The 18,620-nt window shown below is 47.9% G+C and overlaps 4 protein-coding genes across 12 annotated transcripts in view; 3 read left to right on the plus strand and 1 right to left on the minus strand.

Annotated features, from left to right (window-relative positions):
- The window catches only part of LOC130519962 (serine/threonine-protein kinase BRSK2-like), a 30,025-nt gene extending 23,910 nt beyond the window's left edge, over positions 1–6,115 (minus strand). For 4 of the 6 annotated variants that reach the window (XM_057023566.1, XM_057023564.1, XM_057023563.1 and 1 more), the window contains exon 1: positions 5,763–6,114. In XM_057023566.1, coding sequence (XP_056879546.1) covers positions 5,763–5,838 — 76 coding nt within the window. In that variant the 5' untranslated portion in view covers positions 5,839–6,114. Of the gene's footprint in view, positions 1–5,762 lie in introns of all 6 variants that reach the window. The other 2 variants (XM_057023559.1, XM_057023569.1) reach the window with 2 other exon arrangements.
- A 2,282-nt stretch (positions 6,116–8,397) lies between these two features.
- On the plus strand, positions 8,398–12,398 carry LOC130520175 (ras association domain-containing protein 7-like). Of its 3 annotated transcripts, none has more exons than XM_057023755.1 (6): positions 8,398–8,649; positions 9,975–10,097; positions 10,235–10,840; positions 10,915–11,198; positions 11,427–11,595; positions 11,682–12,398. In XM_057023755.1, coding segments are annotated over exons 2-6 (1,164 nt in total). In that variant the 5' UTR covers positions 8,398–8,649; positions 9,975–9,994; the 3' UTR covers positions 11,684–12,398. The 3 variants fall into 3 exon arrangements, with proteins under 3 accessions (XP_056879735.1, XP_056879740.1, XP_056879736.1); XM_057023760.1 differs by lacking the exon at positions 8,398–8,649 and adding an exon at positions 8,716–8,736; XM_057023756.1 differs by lacking the exon at positions 8,398–8,649 and adding an exon at positions 9,168–9,289.
- Positions 12,399–13,411: 1,013 nt separating this feature from the next.
- On the plus strand, positions 13,412–14,673 carry LOC130520427 (retinal cone rhodopsin-sensitive cGMP 3',5'-cyclic phosphodiesterase subunit gamma-like). The gene is made up of 4 exons (XM_057024148.1): positions 13,412–13,620; positions 13,785–13,896; positions 14,055–14,089; positions 14,169–14,673. The coding sequence occupies exons 2-4, from the start codon at positions 13,787–13,789 to the stop codon at positions 14,243–14,245; spliced, it is 222 nt and encodes a 73-aa protein (XP_056880128.1). The 5' UTR covers positions 13,412–13,620; positions 13,785–13,786; the 3' UTR covers positions 14,246–14,673.
- A 730-nt stretch (positions 14,674–15,403) lies between these two features.
- On the plus strand, positions 15,404–18,548 carry LOC130520298 (guanylyl cyclase-activating protein 2-like). 2 transcript variants are annotated; one of them, XM_057024021.1, is made up of 5 exons: positions 15,404–16,397; positions 16,464–16,613; positions 17,156–17,252; positions 17,465–17,605; positions 17,704–18,548. In XM_057024021.1, exons 1-4 carry the CDS (start codon positions 16,128–16,130, stop codon positions 17,584–17,586), a joined length of 639 nt encoding a protein of 212 aa, XP_056880001.1. In that variant the 5' UTR covers positions 15,404–16,127; the 3' UTR covers positions 17,587–17,605; positions 17,704–18,548. The 2 variants fall into 2 exon arrangements, with proteins under 2 accessions (XP_056880001.1, XP_056879998.1); XM_057024018.1 differs by having other exon boundaries at positions 15,406–16,397; positions 17,465–18,548.
- Positions 18,549–18,620: the final 72 nt, after the last annotated feature.

Genomic DNA, 18,620 nt, shown 5'->3' on the forward strand with positions numbered 1-18,620 from the left:
CTGAAAACCACATCCCATATCAGCACTTTACAGTCTGGCCCAACCTCAGCTTCTCATCCAAACCAACACTGGCAGATTAGGAGCAGATTAAGGCCAGCGTGTGTGTGTGTGTGGTGTGTGTGTGTGTGTTCTGTAATTTCTCTGTTAAATCTAAGTTGAATGAATAAAGCTTGTTTTGAATCACGTGCGCTGGTTGTCATAGTGGTTCCGCCGGTAAAAGTGTGTGTGACCCTCAGCAGCACACAAACGCAGCATGTTTGGGGCCATCTGGCAGGTGGCGTAAAGAGGGTCGTGACCCCCAGGAGGCCCCTCCTCCTTCATTAACAATCATTAGGAGCCTGTTCTGGTTATCACCCACACGCTCGGCAGCGAAAGCAAGACGCAACATTGCGAAGCTCCGCCCACAGCAGCCAAAAATCTGGTGTTTCCGGTCATCACCAAATGGAACGTCCATCCTCTGAAAACCACATCCCATATCAGCACTTTACAGTCTGGCCCAACCTCAGCTTCTCATCCAAACCAACACTGGCAGATTAGGAGCAGATTAAGGCCAGCGTGTGTGTGTGTGTGTGTGTGTGTGTGTGTGTGTGTGTGTGTGTGTGTGTGTGTGTGTGTGTGTGTGTGAAGCTCAGGTCCTCCAGATACACGGACCAACCACGAGTTTGACTCATTAGTCCCATTTGAACACTAGCTAACTGCGCCGAGCCTAAGCATGGCCTGCCCCTCCCTCGCAGCACGCTCGTTCACACTTGCGCACGAGCACGTTGCCAAGCAGCGCGCGAAGCGTAGCCGTGACGTGTGAACCCCATGGACGGGGGTGGAGGGGCGAGGCTGCGAGGGACGGGGGTGGGGGGGGGCCGTCGTGCTCCGTCCAGAGGGTCTGCTCATTTGTCCCATCAGATGTTCACTGAACAAGCTGTTTTCCTCCAAATCGTTAAAATTCTTCAGCAGAACAATCGATTTCCTGATGTTCTTTGGCGAGGATTCGCTAAACGGAGAAGCCCTGAATGACGCAGACAGAGATCAGCGCTGGAGATATGGACCTGAACCAGAATTACCCACCTCAGACCACGGCGGATATTTAATGCAGCAGGTCGTAATTAATGTATCAGCTCATCTATAACCTGTAGGCATAGAGAGCTACTTTCACCTGAGCTCCCTCTCACACACAAGCACACACACACACACACACACACACACACACACACACACACACACACAATCATTCTTATTACTAATAACACATTTCAGCATGTGTATTCAGGGTGGTACTGGATTGGACGGCGTGCGGTCGAGGTGTGAGTAAGTTCTCAGCTGTAATTGTAACAGGCGCTTTACGAATAAAGATAAATTGAACGCTATCAACACGACGACCTGAAACGCCGCGTGCGCGACCCGCCATGTGCTGGTTGGTTCCGCCAACCCGCCCTTTGATCCCATTAAAGAACACGATGTTTGAATGAGAGGACACCTCAGTGGGTTCCGCAGGTCAGCGGTGTGGAAAAGTCCGATGTCCAGGTGTGGCCTGAGAGCGCGCAGCCCTCCCATCATGCACCGGCACGCTGATGTCAGGGTTTTCGGAGGCGGACAGTGGATTTATCTCTGAGAGAAGTTCCTTATTCCTGCAGGATGAAGCCAAGCCGCAGAGCAGGAACAGGGCCAGATCAGCAGCTCTTCTCTGGGTAATTTCAGACGCCGTAACTGCTGACTCAGGGGGAAATGTGCAGATTCCCCTTGGAAGGAAGTGGGTTTGGTTGGAGAGGGAGAGGAGGGCCGGGGTTTATGCTCAATTGCATTAATTTTTTGGCTGCCGGAGGAACATAAACGTTGGGACAGATAAGGAGCCTCATCGGCAGCCATAGCCTGTCTCCCTGATTACCACCCATCGAATCAGCCGTTAAACACATCTGCATGCAGACGCGCAACTCAAGTTGGACTGAGCTACAGAAAAGACGGCCAACAGATGACAGCGGGAAAACCACGCTATTTCATTATTTTAACAACGAGCTTAAGATAACCGTGATCCAGTGAGGACTGAAGAGTGGAAAACTTTGGCTAACTGCTCTTCCCACCTGTTCTGGCGTGATGTTTGAGCTGGTTATTGGAGCTGGTTTATCTTTTCCAGCTGCAGGTAACAGATGTTCCAATCAGACACTGAAGTATTGACCATCAGGCAGCGACACAAATCTCTCATTAGCTACTAGCTGGCAGAACCCAAACAGCGCTAGCTTCAGACGCCAAGTAAGCTGAACGGAAAGCGAAACATCTCACAGCCAACGTCCGACAGTGTCGGGTTCACAGCGATGGCAACACAACTGTAATGTTGAAACAAACGTGAGCCATGTTAGCCACCTCGCTTCGGTGTCCACAGCTGTCAAGAGGTCACGTTACCAGTGCCACGCCGCGGCTTTGCTGTCAGCAGCTGACACTGACGCTGGGTTAAAAAGGGAAAAGCTAACAATATCACATCTGTTGCTTTATTTAATGCACACTCGTACTTTTACTTCTATCTTTGTGAGGACTTTCATAGACATAATACATTTCCCAGTTCCCGATCCGAAGCCCAACACTGGTCCAAACCGTGCTTCGACCCTCAAAATGTCCTTTGAAGTTGTGGGGACCAACCAAAATGTCCTCACTTCAAGAGCTGGGATATGGAACCAGAACATTTTCTATGTACTCGTGGAACGCCTGCGTGTCCTCCTGGAGGAGCTGGAGAAGATCATGTGATGACAGGAGTCAAACCAGTGATTCAGACAGGAAAGACCACCATCTGTTAGGGGCTTTCATCCTCCTCTATTAGCTTTGTCTTTGCATCTCATGCAGGTAACAATCTGTTCTTCCTCCTCTCTGTCTTCACACCGATGTGGTTGTAAACACTACACCTGTGTGTGTGTGTGTGTGCGTGTGTGTGTGTGTTTGTGGGGGAGCGATATATATAGAGAGAGAGGGGGAGACAGACAGACATGGATTCTCATTATTGAATGGCTCAAACAACCCCCCCTCCCTCCAGAACAAGTAAAAGAGTAGTCCTCCGGTTGTCATGGTAACCAACAACTCAACAGGGAAGGTGAGTGATGGAGGGAAGCCAGAGATGTACTGTAGACGGGGGGGAAAATGGGGGAGGACGCCGAGACGTTTAATGCTAGCCTTCAGTCCGATTGTGTCTGTAAACACCAACCACCCACACACACACACCCACACACACACACAGTAATCACATCTGACCAGCCCGATCAATAAAGTTTTTAAAGAGATCCACCTGATTTATTAGGAATTAATCCTAACCCCACAGTGATGTCCTGAGAAGAGCTGGAACACATTTAATCCCAAGTTTTTCTCCAAAGTTTCTCCAAGCAAGGAGGCAACGATTCTTTCAGGGATCTGCCACCTTTCACGTCGTCCGCACGATAACGAAGAAAAAGCCGTTTCCTCCTCGCAACACTCGAGTCTGCGAGAGGGAACATGTTGGAGCTGCAGGGTGGATTTACTGAGGGAGCACAAAGGAGACTCGTTCAGGACACATATCAATATTTCTCTTTATGTCTCGTGAAGCCAAAAGGAGCAAAGCGCGCACACACACACACACCACACACACACACACACACACACACACACACACACATCATGGGAGTGTTACCACCTGCAACCTGCTGATAATGAAGCTGTGTTTCAGCCACCTAAAGGCAGCCATCTGTGCAGCCCCCCCCCCCCTCCCAAGCCCCGCCCCCCCCAGCCCAGGGACTTCAGTATTTAGGACGCTCCGCGTCAATAACGTGACACTTTCATTGAAATGGGACAGCGAGAGACACACTCGCGCGCGCCGCCGCAGACAACAACCAATGATGTCATCGCCGGCTCCACGTCGGAGCTGATTTATTGTTTCGGTTTCTGTCGTATAAAGTTCCCGGGCACTGTATCGTCCAATCACAAGCCTGCATCCCTCTCACACCTCCCGCAGGTGAAATGAAAGGGAAACGATGCTACAAATCTTGATTAGGAAGTAGCAGGAAGAAGCAACACCATCGGAGGCGAAAGTTGGCATTTTGAAAACTGAAAACAAAGGAAGCAAACAGAGGCGCAGATTGAATTTTTGGCATCTTGAGTTGTCGGCATCTCTGAACAGAGGATCTGAGAGGCGGGGACATCGAACCAGAGCAGGAAAAGACCGGCGGCTTGCCGCCGCAAAAGAGGCGGCTATTGTCGCGGACCCAGGGTTGAAACCATGACAACCGGCTCCAATGTTGGCCAACACTTAAAAACATAAGCACAGTATGGAGGCTGGGGCGCCGTGGCTTCAACCCCCAACACACACTCTCAAACACACTCTCACACACACGGACTAATTGTTCCGAGTCAGAACAGCTTCACGCCGCCGACCCCCAGACGAACACCATGAAGCCATTGTTCCAACTGCCAGCTCAATCAGGAACATGAACCGTGGCAGAGCGGGAGGTTTCCCCCCAAATAAAGGAGAAGATGCTAATGCTAGCAGGAGGACGTCCTGGACAAGCCTGGATCGGGAACTTGAAAGGTCCCAGACACAGAGCTCATCTCTTGACTTATATCACTTCCCAAACAAGCTGGACACATGGTTTCTCCGGCTGGATGTGGCTCTCACACACTCTGACACACTCGCACACACCCCGCGCTCCTGGATCAGAAGGTGCTGACAGCAGCGGGTGTGTGGACCGAGCGAACGGCGACCTCTAAAACCTGACGCAGGGCTTCACAGTTTGAGCAGGACTGTTTCCACGCCGGCTTGTGTCTCCTCTCACCGTTAGCGCCATGCAGCTGATTAGCTGGTTATGAATAATTCAGCCACAGAGGTGACGGCGGTGGGACTTTCTACTCTCAGCACAGTTTCTTCCCACAGTTTAACTCCAGGAAGTTCTTCTGCGTGGAACTGGATTAAATTACAGAGCTAAAATTACAATTACCACCATCAGAGTCCAGAATCTTTGACCACAACACGTCAATGATGTCTGGTTCTTTAGAGGCAAAAAAACCCAAAACTGGACCCCAGGATGCCTGGCGGTGCTCTAGAGAGCAGCTAAACAAACAAACAAACAAATAATCAAAGGTCAAAGTGGCATTATTGTGATGATCGTTGTCTTCGGAGCTGAACTCCCAGTCAGAAACGTGCTCCCCGTGACCTCTGACCACTGAATGTCGCAGCCTCGCAGTTTGCAGCTGAGGCGCCCTCGCATGTCTGTTTGACTACAGGCAGCTGTCAGAAAGGGCAAAGAGCCCAAGACCCAGAGTCCTGGTTCTGGTACCAGTGAAGAAAGTGGGACTGGATCACCTGCTGTTCACTGCAGAATGGATAAAAAGTAGATCCATGAAAATGAATCACTCACAGGGTCTTAAATCAGCACCACAAACCACTTATCTGATAAACCTGACAGATGCAGTGTGTGTGTGTGTGTGTGTGTGTGTGTGTGTGTGTGTGTGTGTGTGTGTTCTGCAGAGATTGTCCATGTGTGTCAGATGCTATAGCTCACTGGAGGCAAGACTATTCAGAAGCGCTGCATTCAGGAAGCCTCTGCCTGACAACAGGGACCACAAACGCACCATCCCATCATCACCGTCACCGTCATGGGAACCGCATCTAGCAGAGAGCTCCGCACCCGAGCGCTCCGCGGATTCAGAGGTGCGCAGAATCGCCGCAGAAACCGCAACAATCGCATCGTGATGTCAGCGAGCGGCGTCGGTGTCCGCGCATCTCTGAGGTGGGGGGGGGGGGGGGGGGGGTCACTAACCTGTCTGTCCTTTGCCGAGGGTCTTCTCCAGTCGGTACGGTCCCACATAGTTGGCGTCTTTGCCCGACGATGACATGTTGACATGAATAAGAGGGGGAAAAGATCTTATTCGTGCGGGACCCACAAATCCGCGGCGAAGTGGAGTTCGCGTCCCGTCTTCTGCTGGTCTGTCCGTGCGGGTCCACCTCGGTGCGTGTCCACAGTCACGGCTTAGACGTGGGTTCTGCTCATCATAGTGTCGGTACCGGAGGAGCGGTGCGCTGCAGCCCCGCTGGGTGTGATCTGGAGGTGGGACAGCGTCTATCTGCCGCTGCCGCTGCCGCCGCGTGCCGCTCCAGCGTCAGCGCACAGCTGACGCGGAAGCGCACTTCCGCTACGGCCTTTCAGAATAATAGCCGTTATTTTACACGAATCCAAATGGGGTTTTTTTTTTTTTGTTTTTTGTTTTTTGTTTGTTTTTATCGGGGAAGGTGGAATCCGCAGATAACCAAGGCAAATGTACCAAGTAAAAATTGTGTTTTTATCTTTTTTTCAATTTACAAGCTGCTTTGTTAATATTCCTCTAGGAATAATACATTCAAATAGCCGTTTATTTGTAACGCGGCATTTAAAATGACATTTATATTTAATTGTTACATTTATTTCAACGATAAACGGTCTGTTTGCTCGTCGGAGGTGTTGGGTTTCACGTTATTTCTGATCCATCTTTCGAGTATATATTTTATTGTGAAGCTCTTTTCACCGATTTTCCGCTCTCATCTCGGCTTGACGCAACCACGTTAAGGCGCATGCGCGGAATCTCTGAAGCGGGCTCAGGTGACAGTGGGAGATCAGCCACTTGTGTTTAAATTACTCGTTTTAGTAAGAAACACACACACAGTCTCTCTCTCTCTCACACACACACACACAGTCTCTCTCTCTCTCTCTCACACACACACACACACACAATAATACGAATAATACACATTTTGGTTTATTTAAAACCAGCTGATCTATTTTCTGTAGAAACAAGAAGTAGTACTGAGTTTACTGTTGAAAATCTATTTGTGTGTGTGTGTGTGTGCGTGTGTGTGTGTGTGGTGTGTGTGTGTGTGTGTGTGTGTGTGTGTGTGTGTGTGTGTGTGTGTGTGTGTGTGTGTGGACCAGCAGACGATGACAACCATCTCTCTGTCTTCACTCCTTCACAACAAAAGCCTTTTGACCCAGCATGCTCAGCGACAGATGGGTGCCCTCCACCCTCCCTTCTGGAACCCCCCCTCCCACACACACACACACACACACACACACACACACACACACACATGCCAAATGCACCCCTTCAAATTCATGTTCGTTTGACAAAGATGGGGGAGCTTGCTCACTATACGACAGGTTTCCTTTAAATTACTTTGTTTTAATTAGAGAAACACTAACTGCGCCGTGCACACAGGTGCGCGCACACACACACGCACACACAGTCATGACCTCTGAACAAATTCATGTCACTGTGTTTGCTGTCCTGTACACTGTGTTTGCTGTCCTTGCTGTCAGTCATTTAGACACATCAGGAGTCTTGATCCAGAGTTCCCAGTTCAGGCCCTAAAGCTCTGGATACTGGTCCGGTTCAGAAGCTGTTCCCCTGAGGAGTTCCCTTAAACACATGCTGTTCCAGCAAGTCTGTGTTAAACACCACAGAACCAGTTCAGCACTGGTATAACTGACCACCACCAGTGTTTCTTTAAAATAAGAAAATGATTATTGTTAATAGTTCTGACCCCATCAAAGGAGGAACAACTTGAATGAAAGTCAAAGTAAAGTAACAGAAACTTGAAGCTTCTCAGCGTGTCGGTGGACATGTCGTCACTGGAAACATGTATTCTCTTCATCTGTCCCGCGTCAGAGGAGCAGAACATGCAGTTTCACCCCGACAACATCCGATAGATTGGCTTGTTGAGATTTTAGGCAACACTAGCGCCACCTAGTCTCATTATACTGGCAGAAGGACTTTGGTCCATCACTGGATATGAAACTGTCCGCAGTAAATTAATGTAGAAACAGCCTTTATTTAACGATCTGAAGGCGTCTCGCTCTGCGGGAGAAGAGTTGGGTTTTTTTTAGTGAAGAATACATCCAAAAATATATCTTATATAATTGCACGGTGACATTTGGGTGTATAAATAGACGCGCTCGTCCTTTCATGCGAGCCTTGTGCGCTCTGCTGCCACCTAGTGGCTCATGTCAGAATTGGAGTTGCTGATGTGAGGAACTGGTGAAATAGTCAGGTCTCCAGTGCGTCCTGATCCGGCCCTCCAGGTCCACGTCTCACTTTAAAACCTCCCATTCCTTCAGCAAGAGATGAGGTGGGAAAACAGCGGCTTCTCAAGTCTGTGTGACGGGAAAAATCATTTTAGAAATATTCAACGTAGACTTTGTTTACTGCTGAAACTGAACAGGACTGACGAAGCACGCGCGCGCGCACACACACACACACACACACACACACACACACACACACACACACACACACACACACACACAGAGGAATGCTGATATCTCTGGGGAGGGGGAGTGTGAATGCCGCTCCTCTCAGTTTATTCATATTTACTCTCGGTGGGCGGGGCCAGTTTCACCGTCGTGACCAGTGACATCACAAACACTCGTCACTCATCATTCTTGTGACTGTAAAAAGCTTTTTATCCAAAACTTCCAGGTTTAATTTGTGATTTTCTGTAACTGTGCAGCGGCGATACTTGTGTTATTTTGTGGGGAAACCCGAGGGAGAGCTGATACATTAGGACAGCACGTCCAGAACAGCCGCATTCCACAGGTGACTCCTCCTCTTCCTCCTCCTCTGCTTCTCCTCCTCCAGAGAGAAGAGACCATCACTGACAGAAGCCTGAGCTGACAGGTGAGTCTTCCTCTATTACATCTTCGTGCTGCCATGAGTCTGGACCAGAACACGCGTGTGGGAGGTTTTAAAAATGATCTCTTCTAAGTCAGTCAAAAGTTTCTTCGTTTTTTTGGGGTGTTTTTCCCCTGTAAAATCTGGTGTCACATGCTGTCAGAATGTTTTCATGTCCTCTGAAACAGCATCTACCGATCTCCATGATCTCCTGGCTGCGTTAATTACATATACAAAACGCAAATTTAACTTTTAGAAGAAAAAAGGTTCCCACCGGATCTGCCCACCTGAGAACAGATGACCCCACACTCACACACACACACACACACACACCACACACACACACACACACACACACACACACACACACACATACAGGAATGAAGGGTGATATTTGAAGAGTGAGACAGGAACAGAGAGTTTAAACATGAAACTGTTGATCTGACTGGAGAGTGAGTCAGAAAGTGGGCGGGGCCTGAACCTGCAGGAATGTTGCTCAACATGGCAACATTCCTGCAACATTCAGCACACACACACACACACTCACATTCTATTCATGCTAAATACATTTACACATGTAAAAGCTGTGGGGAATATTAAAAACAAGAAAAACCAACTTCCTGATTCACTTCAACTGCACATTCAGGTCTGTTGAAATTATAATTATTCTAATAACGGAATAAGCTTTACTCTAGTGCAACGTGGATGACGTCACACTTACCGGACATCTTTGGGCTGGATTTCTATGGTGGATAAAGCAAAATGGCATAACTTCTTGAGTTTAACCTTTCTATGTTTACAATAAAGGGAAAATGAATGAACTAATAAGCATTTAATTGAAATAATAAAAGAAAAGGTGAACTAAACACCATAGTTTGTCCCACTTTGATTATTTGTCTGTAAATATCGATCTATCCATTTAAAGTGGAACACTTGTTTATTTTTCTGTGCTGTGAAGATCTTAGTGGGCTGAAGCTACAGCAAATGTACCGACAGAGCAGAAAACAGGTGAATAAATATCACCTGTGGCGGTTGAGCGGTTTCCAGAGTGGTGGCGCCGAGCTACCGGGGCTCTGGCTGAGACGGGACACGCTCAAGCCTCACTAGCTTAATATAGACAAAGCTGTGACGAGTGAGACCGAGTCATGCAACACGGTCCAAACACCCTGAGACGTGTCCTGTCTGGCAACCATGACACAGGTGTCCTTCCTGGCTTATCTCAGCTAAGAGCTCAACTGAGCATCAGTCTGATTGTAAATTCCTGTGGATGCTGCGTTGTGCACGTGTGAGGTTTGGACGTGTGTTTGATCCTCCCACCGTGGTTTTTACAGGTGACGCTGACACAAGAGTGATGGAGCTGAAGGTGTGGGTGGACGGTGTCGTCCGGGTGGTGTGTGGCCTGGCGCTGGACACTTCCTGTAAGGCCGTGGTCATCGCTCTGGCGCAGTCGCTCGGTAATCCTCATCACATGACCGTGCAATCTGTTCGTTTGTAAAATGAACACGTGTCATTGGAGCGCTTGGGCGAAGGTCTCTCTCTTCATGTTGGAGACCACGGACTGACCCGTGCCTCTGTTCTGAACCCTTCACAGGTCAGACTGGACGGTACCTCCTGGTCATGAAGTTACACGAGACTGAGAGGCAGCTGGAGGCCAATGACTGTCCCCTGCAGCTTCTGGCCCAGCTGGGCCAGCTCTCTGCACAGGTCCAGTTTACTCTGCAGAGGACTGGGCCCAGTCTCGAGCACGGTCCAAACACACGCCCCAGGGAGAGACATCGGCCCGGGTCCAGGCCAACAGAACCACAGTCCTTACAGCAGAGGGTTCCGGGCAAGGCTTCCAGGTCCTCGGCGCATCCCAGGAAAAACCACCTAAACCGGTCCTGGTCTCCGTCTCCTCACGTCTCCTCGGAACTACGAGCGTCTCCCCTCTCGTTCCTGGACCAAACATCCTCAAAAGAGGAGGTGTTCCGGCATATTCTGCAGCAAGAGCAGAGGTTACGCGACCTGCAGGTTCTGCTTCAGAGCTTAGACAGAGAGACAGCACTGTGGGAACTGGACAGCACCTCCGCTCCAACTCCCGGTCCAAATCCAAATCTAGTGGAACGGCTGGAGGAGCGGCTGAGGCAGAACGAGGCAGAACTCCTGCTGGGAGAACATTGGGAGGGAGAACTTGAGGCTGAGACGGACAGAGAGCGAGGTACACGGTCCACACTGTTCACACGCTCCAGATTCCTGCCTTCTTCCGCTGACATTTTTCTACTTGATGAGCAGAGCTGCACCGGCATCTGGAGCAGATCCACTCATCCCTGGACGACCACGGCAGCCAGCTGCAGCTGCAACATCTGCAGCAGCTGCAGCAGCATGCCGAGTGTCTCAGGCAGGACCTGAACCTCCCGGCCCACCCACAGACAGGTCCTGTGCAGGCCGTGGATGAAGAGGAGGTCCTGAAGCCCCTGCAGCAGGAGCTCCAGCACCGACTGTGGCAGGCACAAGAACTGGACGCCACGCTGGCCCAGACACAGGGGGCGCTACGGACCGCAGAGCAGATGGTGCAGGTACAACGCCTCCACACACACACACGTGTCAGATCTCTCCTGTGATTGGACCAGCGCTCTGCTGAAGCTGGCCAATCCTCTGGTGCGCTGAGGTTCGGTGCAGAAACCATCAAAACAACCAGATATTCAGAATAAACCCATCACGGCTGAAGATGATGTCACAGAGAACGACAGATATGAGGAAAATAGACCCTATTGCTGACGATGACGATATGGTGTCCTCCTCAGGACAGACAGAGGACGGTGGAGGAGCTGAATAAGGAGCTGAGGCAGTGCAAACTGCAGCAGTTCATCCAGAAAAGCGGAGGTCTACCGCCTGACCAGAACATCTCGCAGCAGACCACAAACATTTACCTCATTAACGCCGGCATCGTGGAGCAGGAGGTGCCAGGCCTCTGTAAGCTGAGACTCTAATCAGCAGATCACAGAATCACAAAAAACTAAAACAGAAACTTAACAGATGGGTTTTCTCTGTTCCTGCAGGACATCCAGGACAAGAACTACGTCACTGAAGATCCATCCAACTTCCATCTATGTGTGTGTGTGTGTGTGTGTGCGCGCTTTAGAGAGAAAGAGAGAGAGAGCACGTGATTCAAATATATATTTTTTCAAGTACAATAAAATCATAGGTTGATTGTGCAGCTTTGCTAAAATTTTCAGCCTCCCTTTGTAGAGTCACACTTAAAATTACTTAAGCAGGAATTTCCATTTTGTTCATTTTTAACGGACTTTGTCCTGGAGTTTGGTCTGAATCCACTAGAGGGAGACAAACCGCACACGATCTCCATTCAGTTTCATTCAAAAATCACAAAGAACATAAAATCTTAGGATGTTTAGGTTTCTCCCAGTCTTCATATTTAGCAATAATGACACAAAACAAGAGTCACATGACATGTTTGTGTGTTTTTAGTTGTCAAAAGGTAAAATGAGATGAAGCACTGCCGCTGCTGAGCTGTAAATGAGAGAGAACCAGACTAACACCCATGACAACAATGTGCTAACCGCCTCACCTGAACCTTAGAGATATTTTTGGTTTTGGCTTGGGTGGAGTCCTGTTAGATCCACTGATCCAGTTAACCATTGGTGTGCTTTTGGGGGGGTTAAGGGTTACATCAGCTCTTTATAATTCAGGTCATTCTGTGTAATCCAATCTAAACGCCATGACTATATTCCTGCTAATACACCACCGCTTCTCCTCTGTCCTCTCGGTTCTTAACTGAACCGGGAGGAGTTGGTTCGGAGATCACTGAGATCATTAAAATAATCTGGAGAAATAGTAACCAAAATCCCAGTTATTCAGTCGCACTGGGAGTTGAAGTTAAACCCCGAGGATGGAGGTTCAGAACAGCCTCAGGAGTGATGCCGAGACTTCCTGGTCAGTCTGCGGTCTGAACCATTCTAACCAATCTGAAGGAGCCACCTGAGGATGAGAAGCTAACGTCAGTTAGCATGCTAACTTTGTTTCTTCTCACAGCTATTCACAGCAAACACCCTTCAGGTTCCTGTTTCATGTGATTGGCCTACAGTCAGCAAGACAGACGAACAGGAGCCCCCCCATGAGCCTGGTCCTACTCAGGGTTTCTTCCTTTTACAGAGTTGAGTTGCATCAACTTTGTGGTGCCGTGATTGACTAATAGTGTTTTACCTTTATTTTTCCTCTTTGAGTGAAACTGCGTATCAATAAAGAGCCAATAAACTCATAGGAAATCCATCTAAAACCTTTACTTCACCCTCAGTGAATGAGCGCGTGAATTTCTCTGTGGGATTGATTAAGTCTGCTTCATGCGTTGCAATCTCCCGTCACGTTGTTTGTCCTGCCAATATGTTTAGCCTCTCGTCATATATCAGTAATCCTGGTCTAATCCGCACTGTAGCATAACACAGCAACATAGTTTCCATAGATTTACTTTAGACAGACTGCAAAAGCCTAATCTCAGATTTCTCTCTGGATTATGATGGGAAGTTGGTTTATCATTGGTGAGGTGGCCAGTCATATTTTAGGACTTTAAGCCCCACTTTCCCCCATAGTTTAAGTTTACACTCCCAAGAAATTAAAAACATCAGAATGCTGTCTGCTGTTGTGTCTCTGACCGCCCAAATTTGCATCTTTTCCTTCAATTTCCCACATTGTAACTAAACGTGAGGACGATTCTGTTCCCACTTTGGGTCTGCAGGACCAGCGGGGTGAGCAGGGGTTCCAACAGACACATTGTGTCCTCCCGCAGCAGCTTATCTCTGAAAATACTCATAACTCCATTAGCAGCTTTGAGCCTGAGCTCCACAGGTATATAAACCCACAGGCTGAGCCCCAACACTGACAGAGAGCCTGCAAAAAGAAAGAGAACCTTCTCTTTGTTTTGCAGCACCTCTCCAGCTCCTCTCTCCAGCTCGTCAACACAAACCGGCACCACCTCCAGCACAGGTGAGACCGAGGGGGGTTTTACGAGCCCTAATACCGTTGTAATTCCAGCAGGAGACATTTGAAGCTGGAATAATCGGGGAATATTATTTCGTGTTCGGGATTAAAGGCCGAGAGGGGAGACCTTTGTGTGAGTGCGCTTATTCTGCATCTTCCTGTCGCAACAGAAATGAACGCAGCAGTCGAAGGAGCCGACGGAGCCAAAGCTGCTCCACCCAAATTCAAACAGAAGGAGAGCCGGCAGTTCAAGAGCAAAGCTCCTAAAGCTGGACAGAAGGGGTGAGTGTGAGAAAAGAGAGAAAACTGAGAGAGAGAGAGAGAGAGAGAGAGAGAGAGAGAGAGGAGTGTTGGAAGACAACTAAAATAAAAGAGAAGTAATCCAGTTGTAACCAAACCCAGAACGAGGCTCTGACCTGAGTTTCTCCTTCTGTCTGCAGCTTCGACGACGTCCCAGGGATGGACGGACTGGGAGGTAACAGTCGATCGCGTCAATGACTGATGGCTGGCGTGAGTCCATGAGCATGTGTTGACCTGCTGTCCCTCTCCTGCAGACGCCGCCGTCATCTGCCCCTGGGAGGCCTTCGGGGACATGGAGCTGAGTGACCTGGCTCAGTTCGGCATCGTGTAGACGGATGGAGGGGAGCGGAGTGTTCCTGGAGGCCACCATCCAGCAGCCTTTTCTCCTCCGCTCTCTCCGTCTCATCTCCATGGAGACGAGAAGGTGGACTTCTGAGCAGTGTGGAAAGAAGCTCTTGGACCTCTTCGAGGATGAATGACATCACAGGAAGTGATATTGCGTTCCTGACGTCTGTTGGTAGACCAGCACCCGTAAAAGTGTCACTCACTGTACAGCTGCTTTGGTTTGTTTCCACGACGACGGCGAGACAACACTTCATTAAACACAGTAGACTGTAAATATCTATCTATCTATCTATCTATCTATCTATCTATCTATCTATCTATCTATCTATCTATCTATCTATCTATCTATCTATCTATCTATCTATCTAAACTGTAAACTGTACAGAACGCGGTTCTAATAAAGTTTATTCGAGTTATTTGGGTGGTTTCCTGTCTTCTCGTCTCTCTATCTTAACAGCTGATTAGAGACAGATTCATTTATTTATAGAAAGAAATGAAACACGACTAATCAGGAGAACTAAAGAAAGAATTGATCATAAACAATCAACTAAAACAATGAGCCGGGAGGGAGGGCGGAGCCACAGGTAAGAGAGAACAGGTGAGAGCAGTCAGAGCAATCAGGACAAAGTCAGTGTTTATATTTATAGGTTTTTATTTTGAAATGGTTACTTTAAAAAAAAAAACACCTCATCAGTGTAAATTGATTTTTAATTTTATTTATTTTGATTGGTCAGAAGTTACAAGAAGCCGAGACTGATGAAATCCAACAAGAATGTAGCTTAGCTTAACTCAGAGCTCAGTGGTGACAGGTCAGCTTTTGGTTTTACATTTTAATCAATGTAAAAGAGTAAATAAATACTTACAGTTTATGTAGAGCAACACACAAAAACAGATTTGTCATGTTTACCTTATAAAACATGACCTTTTCCCATAAGGACTAATTTTAAAGTGGATTATGTTTGACAGTTAGGGAGATGATCCATCGGGATGCAGCAGAACCTTGAGATGAAAGCAGCTTAGAACAGAATTACATAAAGATTGAAATAGGATAAATGTCTCGTTAAAAGCCTTCAAGATGAAAGCAGGAGCAGCGGCAGCTGGAGGCACCACACCTTTTGTTTGTTTGTTTGTTTGTTTGTCTAGCAGCTTTGCCACTGATCAGTATCTGAAGCGGTATTTGTGAGATGTGTCTCTATTAATAGTTTCGTCCTTCGTCTCAGTTCAAATTTCATGGAGGTGTTTGTATCAAGGTGCAGCCGTGCACGTTTCCGTCCAGCATGTGGCGCCTGCTGGACGCCTGACGGTGACTCCAGGGTGGTAAACAGGAAAGGGACAAACATAAGGCTGCTTTGACTTTGACCTTTGACCTACAGTGTCCGGAGGATGAGCCAGAGTGGATTTTTGTGGAAAGAAATTTACATTTAAATTTTTTTTATAATGGTTTACTTCTACTTCTGAAGCTGAAGGTCGTGTTCGTGCCACCTATAATGTATGTGACCACCAGGGGGCAGTCGGGGTTCTCCCCACCAGAGACCCCATGAAAAAAGCGAGTGCTAAAGGGAAACAAATAATCTGGAGTTTGAGGTGTTGGTCAGATACGGTGCAGAGCAGAAGGTTCCACCAATCACGCTACAACATCCCGCAGACGAGGTTGTCAGGTCAGGTGGTGACTTTTTATCCAGATACGTTGATCTTCCAGCTGGCGTCCTCGGTGGACATTTTAGATTTAATTAAGTTGATATCATTAAATGCTGCTTCTGTTAGACCTGTTAAAAAAATAAAGGGCCACGCCAGGAGCCTGACTTGGAGTTCACCGCTGGCAGGAGATCAAGAGATGAAGGGTTAATCGGATTGAGGCAGAGGCTACTATGCCTCTGACTGTGGCACAAAGCTCAGAGGGTTGCGAGGAGATCTTCCGTCAGGCAGAAGACATCAGTGGGGCCATGGGACAGGACGAAAGCCGCACCGAGGAGCTGGACTCGTCTCAGATTCAGGAACTGTGCCTCCTTTTCATGAAGGAGTGTCCGAGCGGCGCGCTGCACCTCCACGAGTTCAAGAGGATCTTTGGTGTTCAGAGCACCTCGGTGGAAGAGTCCCTCTACATCGAGACCATTTTCCATTCCTTCGACACAAACAAGGTAAAACGCTCAGTTCTGCGCCCTTCAAGTCCTGTGATAAAACTCCGTCTCTGTCGGTGCCTCCAGGACAACGCCCTGGACTTCCTGGAGTATGTGGCAGCGCTGCATCTGCTCTTACGGGGAAACCTGGAAGATAGACTGAAGTGGTCCTTCAAGATGTATGACAAGGACGGGAACGGCAAGTTGGACCGGCAGGAGGTGAAAAGACTCATCAAGGTGAGACGGCATTTTGTAGCATAGCGTCACATTATTGTGGAGAGGTTTCATAATTCAAATCCTCTTACGGTCAGGGCTCAGTGTCCAGGTTTAGGTCCTGCAGGTTGACAGGGCATTAGGGTGGAGGAGTGGCACGTCTCTGAGGCTATTCTAGATCATCTTTGGTTACCGAACCGACTGAGGTGATATTTGGACCACTAAAGCAAACACCTTATTTAAAGATCACTTCTAAACACAGATAAAATAAAGGTTTGAGATCGACAGTTCATTGATGTCTTTATGGTAGAGACACACACAGGTTATGAAAGGTAACAGTGCACCTGAGCAGGGGGTGGGGCCAAACAGGACACTGTTTCTGCTGTTACGAGAACAAGAAAAGGACAAATTTATTCCAGATTTAGTCCCAGGAGGAGCGTGTAGCAGAGCTTTCACCCTCATTTGATGTTCCTACGCGCGTGTTGACTTGATTTATGTGAAATGTTTAGTCGTCATCTGATGTCTGATGCAACAAATGTGTCATTTTGTTCTTTTGGTTTTTAAAGATTATTCACAAAATCAAACTCCAGAGGAGTGACATCAACATGACGCCGTCTGAGATCTGCGACAGGATCTTTGAGTTGGTCGACAACAACAACGACGGTGGGTTTTAGTCTCTGTATTTATTTTCTATACCTTCTTATCATGGAAATCAAACATGGGGAGTGGCTTGATTTAGACCCTCTTCTCTGATTGGACCAGAACCATTTCCTGGCTGACAACAGTCTCTTAATAATGTGTGTTTCAATATCTACATAATGAAGAGGTTTTGTTGGTTTTGCCTTACGTCAGACGTGTGTTGTGATGTCCTGCAGGTCAGATCTCTTTGTCAGAATTCATGGAAGGTGCCCAGAAGGATGAATGGGTCATGAACCTCCTGAAACTGGACGTCAACGCCACCAGCTGGGTCATCCACAACTGTGAAAAATTGCCCTGATGGTTTACGCTCCATGACGGTGTTTTATTTTTTGTCTGGAGTGGTTTGTTCTCATGTCCCTGGGAGCAGGAGGCAGAGCTGGGAGCTCTCGGCTGACAGTGGTTTCTATGGTTTCAGCTGCTGGTCTGAAGGTCTGAGTCCATGAAGAAAACCCAATGTCAGCAGGGACAGACTCACGGAGTGGACGTGTTCTTCCACTCCATCATTGTTTCTTTAGCATCATTCTTACTATTATTATGCAAATATATTTTTGATAAAACTGAGCAGTTACCCGAAGCTACACGATGCTACATGAAGCTACATGAAGCTACACGAAGCTACACGATGCTACATGATGCGCTGTACGCTGACTGGTTGAGAGAGGATCCTCAGTTCACCCGAGACCAGTCTGGAACGTCACTCTTGTTGTATTTCAGCTGTAGTTTTAGTCATTTATTGTTTCAGTTCTGAATAATTTTTGATGTTATTTGACTGGAATGATGTTGCTAATGCAGCTAATACCAACTAACCACACAGTCCAAGATGGCGAGTTGAACCATATGGGCCGACATGCTCGATGAAAATGCAAGCTTATCGTACCTGCACAGCAGGGGGCGCTACCTCACTGAACGGGCCGCCTAAGCGACGCTGCACAAACCTTTCTGTGTGTTTATATGAAAACTTGAACCTCGCTATGAAAAAGAATCTTACCAGGCAGTAAGCACACCTTTAGTCAGTTTCATTGTTAACTCAGAGCAATGTCCTGCATCAGGAATTGTCAGCACTCCACTTCCTGGGAATAACCGGTCAAGTTTTAGAGTGGACGGAATCTTTCCCTCTGTCTGCTCTTATGTTACCTCATCTTCTTCACCTTCTCAGCCTTCTGCATCATCTACTCTGGAATCAGTCCACACATCATTGTGCAATATGTTCATTTTCTGTTACCTGTTTCATTCTGGTATTAAAAAAAAGTTCCAACCCGTTTTCATTGTGCTGTCTTGGGTTTCGTTGAGTGCAGGTTCTTGTTATGACCCCACAAATCTTTGTATAAGAGG

The sequence above is a fragment of the Takifugu flavidus genome, chromosome 2, assembly GCF_003711565.1.
Source record: "Takifugu flavidus isolate HTHZ2018 chromosome 2, ASM371156v2, whole genome shotgun sequence".
Classification (NCBI taxonomy): Eukaryota; Metazoa; Chordata; class Actinopteri; order Tetraodontiformes; family Tetraodontidae; genus Takifugu; species Takifugu flavidus.